Genomic DNA, 4,279 nt, shown 5'->3' with positions numbered 1-4,279 from the left:
ATGAACTCCAACGTAAGCTCTAATGATCTACTTTAATTTGTTCGCTATACTTACTACTAAAAATTAAGATAACAAGATTGCCTTTATTACAGATTTCTGTGAACAAGAAAACCCAAAGATCTATACCAATTATTACCTTCTAAACCACAACACCCCCAAATTCTATTGACATTCTTTCAAGTTATTGAACTTAACCCCAGACTTGAGTCAAGCCGAGACTCACTCTTGATTCTTTAGGTCAAATTAAATTCATTCACATGCATTCAAACTTCCGTAACAAGTGTGGAAAGGTCACCCAGCACCAGGAAAAAGAATAAAACGATCACAGAACTCACTATTGCAGTTTAATCTTAAAAACAACAGCAAACCCTTTCACATCGGCTGCATGGCCTTATCAGCCGTAAGGGCAGCGCACAACTTAGCCCTGAATTGATGGTCCTATTTTTTTCCAATTTTTGCATTCTCAGAAGGGTCCCAGCCATTGTACAGGCAGAAAGTGCAGATGCATTTGAATGGTTGCGCTTTGTTAAACTGGAAGAAATAATGAAATAGGTTAATCAGGATATTGCAACCCAAAGAAACATAAATCCTTTACTGTTTAAGTACCCTAGGGTTGATCACCCCCACCCCCCCCACACACACACCTTTTCCAAACCAAACAATAAAACAGGCACCCAACCAACCAACATGTACTAGCAAGAAAAAGTTAGTTACCACATTTCCATCAATGCAGCTGTTTAGTTTCTTTTCAATCTTCATGGGAAAAACAAAACCAAAATTACTTAATTTTATCAAGACAAAGTTAAAACATCTACTCCGTGAGACCCTGCTCCTGGCAGCACTGGTTTTTTTTTTTTTTCGAGACAGGGTTTCTCTGTGGTTTTGGAGCCTATCCTGGAACTAGCTCTTGTAGACCAGGCTGGTCTCAAACTCACAGAGATCCACCTGGGATTAAAGTGCTGGGATTAAAGGCGTGCACCACCACCGCCGGCCCTGAGCAGCACTGTTAAACAAACAGGAGGACCACCCCCAAGTTTTTGGTCTACACCATAACAGTCCAACTATGTGGCTCTAAGATCCAGTCTAAGTTAGCCTGGCAAGGTCGCCCCAGACCCTGTCATCCCGGCACTGGAGGAGGATGAGGGGCAAGTTTGTAGCCTGAATTAATTGGAGGCCAGCCTGGGCTACAGTGAGACTCCAGTGACTTAACTGCAGATAGCTCAGGCTGGCCTGAGGCTGTGTAGTCACTACCTTGTCTCTAAGTCTAGACTGCTGTGGGAATTCAGGTGTCACTCCCCAGAGGTTACCATTGCTAATAGCTCTGTCCACAAATGCAACTCACCCGCATAAATCGCTTCATCTTCGCGACAGGATTGTTTTGCACAGACAGCAGTGTGCGGACTCTTCTCTTGGGAAAGGCACTCTGGACCTCCCTCAAGATCTTCTCACTTTTGTTCTCGACATTTCTCATCTTCATTGCGCGGTGGAGGATGCGGCTGCGGCTGCAGAGCTGAAGTTTAAGTCCTGTCAGGGAAGCAGGAGGCTTCTTGGCACTGGGGTCGATGGTCAGCTTTCTCATGTCCTTTTCTAAGTTGTCTGGCTGGGAGATTCCTACAGCAGAAGGTGAAGAGTCGTTAGTGCGAGGGGCCCGGACAGAGGAGACACTCACTCTGCTCAAGGCGCCAACCAGAAGTACTTCATGTGCGCAGGGCATGTGGTCATAAACCCCAGGCAGATAGATACCCCAGCGTTTGTGTAGCGATCACTGACTTCTTACCACTGCTGTTCCATATACGAGCTTGTTCCAGGGGCCCAACTGTCCGTTTCTAGGTGCAGAAGTTCTGAGACCCGCGTTCAAGGGCAGGAACTCACACTCCAGAGACTCTGCACCATAAGCCAATCATGGGAATGTGGCTTGGCCCTCCAGGCTTGCCCAGATGGGGCTCTGGAACTCTTCCAAGAACTGGCTAACTTTCCACCTAAATCTAGTTTGAGTTGTCCCATGCTTCCTGTCGGACTCTGGAAAGGGGATTGTGGCCAAGGCAATCCTGTTCTTCCCATCCAAATCATTCACCCCCAGAGGACGGACTCGCCACATGTGCCATCGAGTTTGAGCCACGCCATAGTAGCTCACCTCATTTCCAGCTTTGGGACAAGACAGGATTATTGACAGAATTTGGGTATAACCTGGCCTACACACAGGGAGTTTTAGGCCAGTAGGGGCAACAGTTTCAGAAAATAAAGCTTCTAAACATACAGGTACCACAGGAGGCCACATGTTAACTGTCAGGTAGGGCAGGCACCTCTCAGCTTGGGTGTAGAAGGATCTAGAAGAGCAAGGAAGGGCCCCTCCCGAACCATGATCATAGCCTGAGGGCCTGATGGCAAACCTGGAGGTCGTCAGGCGCAGGAGCTACACCTGCCGCCAGCCGCCCCTCCCACCACTACCAGCACGGAACATTTGGCTCAGCCATCCTGGGCTATTTCCCCTCTTTAAGCCATTCACCAGAAATGGAAATTTAGCTGAAAGGCCACTCCCAGAAAATGGTTGAGAATAAGAAAAAGTTCAGGTTCAAGTAAAATTTTAGATTCCTGTGTAGCTGGGCTGTAGCTCACGCCTTTAGTCCCCGCGCGCAAGAGGCAGAGGCAGGCGGGTCTGAGTTGAGGCCAGCCTGGTCTACAGAGTTAGTTCTGGGACACCCAGGGCTACGGAGGAACCCAATCTCGAAAACCAAAAGATTCCTGTGTTTAAAATATAAGCCTGCAGCAGAGCCGTGTTTAGTCCTAGCGCACTCTAGAGGCCGAGACTGGTGCACGAGGATCCAGTTTGAGGCCAGGTTAGGCTACAAAAAAGATCCAGGACTGGGCTGTAGATGGCTCGGCAGGTAGGAACACTGGCTACGTTACCAGAGGACCCAGGTTCAAATCTCTGCGCCCACTTGGCAGCTGACAGCTATTACCCCACTGCAGGAGAGCCAATACCCTCCAACAAGACATACATAAAACCAAAAAAAAAAAAAAAAATCAATGCACTTAAGAGTAAAATAATGTTTAAAAGAGTTCCAGCGTATATACCCAGTACAACAATAGTGAGACCCTGTCTCAACTAAGCAAAAAGGATTTCTGTGCTGGAAAACAGCTGCAACAAAAGAAAACACGGAAACCTGCCCGCACCTTTGGTTTACATCGGGAGTTATAGGCCAGCCAGAGCTACACAGAGACCCTGCGTCTCCCATGGCAGGGTCCAGTAACCTAGACTGGCTATTAATTTGCCTGCCACTCCTGGTCCCCCATCTACAAGTGCTGGGGCCCCAGGTACTAGCTGCCTGCCCACCTTGGAAGATGAGAAAGGGTGGCTGGTCACCTACTGACTTCCCCAAACCCCGGGGCCAAAAGGCTGGCCTACCCGAATCATCCGAGGAGTCTTGTTCATCCGTCTGAGAAGATTCCGAGTCCACAAGTTGGTCAACCACCTCCTCTTTCGGGTTGAACACCTCCTCTTTCGGGTCGAACTCCTCTGACGGCTTCTCCATGGTGACGAGCAGAAGCCTTGGAAGTTAGCTCCAAATAAAACTGGTTAGTTTTGGAGAAGACTGAGACCCAAACTCACCAGCTGAGGTGGAGTGAGCAGGTGGTGAGGTCTGGGTTCCTTTTAAACCTCAAGTAAACCAACCCTCCAGGCTATTTTAATGCTAATGAGCAGTGATTAACGGATCCCCTTGAGTTAAAGGTGAATGCTGTCGGGTAAACTCTTCCTCTGATCTGCCCGAAACACTAACCCTCTACAAAAAAAAAGTGAGTCAGGTGGTGGTGGTGCACGCCTTTAATCCCAGCAGAGGCAGGCGGATCTCTGGGAGTTCCAGGCCAGCCTGGTCTACAAGAGCTAGTTCCGGGACAGGCACCAAAGCTACAGAGAAACCCTGTCTCGAAAAACCAAAAAAAGAAAAAAAAAAACAAGAAATTTTGGCTGGGTGTGGCGGCTTTCCAGCTTTCCATCTTAATTCCGTTCAAGAGAGGCTGAGGCAGGGGGATCTCTGTGAGTTCTAAGCCAGGCCTGCACAAAAAAAAAAAAAAAACCCAAAAAACCCAAGGGGCTGGGCTGTGGTAGCCCACGCCTTTAATCCCAGCACTTGCTGAGGCAGAGGCAGGTGAATCTCTGTGAGTTCACCAAAGCTACAGAGAAACCCTGTCTCAAAAAAGCCTAAAAAAAAAAAAAGGACTGGAAATTTTATCTAGAGTCTCTCTTGGTTTCCTGAAATATCAGGGATTTTGTTTTGTT

General features: G+C 48.0%; 1 protein-coding gene across 1 annotated transcript; it reads right to left on the bottom strand.

Annotated features, from left to right (window-relative positions):
- Positions 1-438: 438 nt before the first annotated feature.
- Positions 439-3,533, bottom strand: Dppa3 (developmental pluripotency associated 3). Its single transcript, XM_041636021.1, has 4 exons — positions 3,407-3,533; positions 1,343-1,611; positions 718-753; positions 439-531 (listed from the first exon to the last, which is right to left on the bottom strand). Exons 1-4 carry the CDS (start codon positions 3,531-3,533, stop codon positions 439-441), a joined length of 525 nt encoding a protein of 174 aa, XP_041491955.1.
- Positions 3,534-4,279: the final 746 nt, after the last annotated feature.

The sequence above is a fragment of the Microtus oregoni genome, unplaced genomic scaffold, assembly GCF_018167655.1.
Source record: "Microtus oregoni isolate MIOR12 unplaced genomic scaffold, Mior012 000002F_ref0000024, whole genome shotgun sequence".
In the NCBI taxonomy this organism is placed as follows: Eukaryota; Metazoa; Chordata; class Mammalia; order Rodentia; family Cricetidae; genus Microtus; species Microtus oregoni.
The sequence above is the reverse complement of the archived record's forward strand: the minus strand, read 5'-3'. Positions and strand labels throughout refer to the sequence as shown.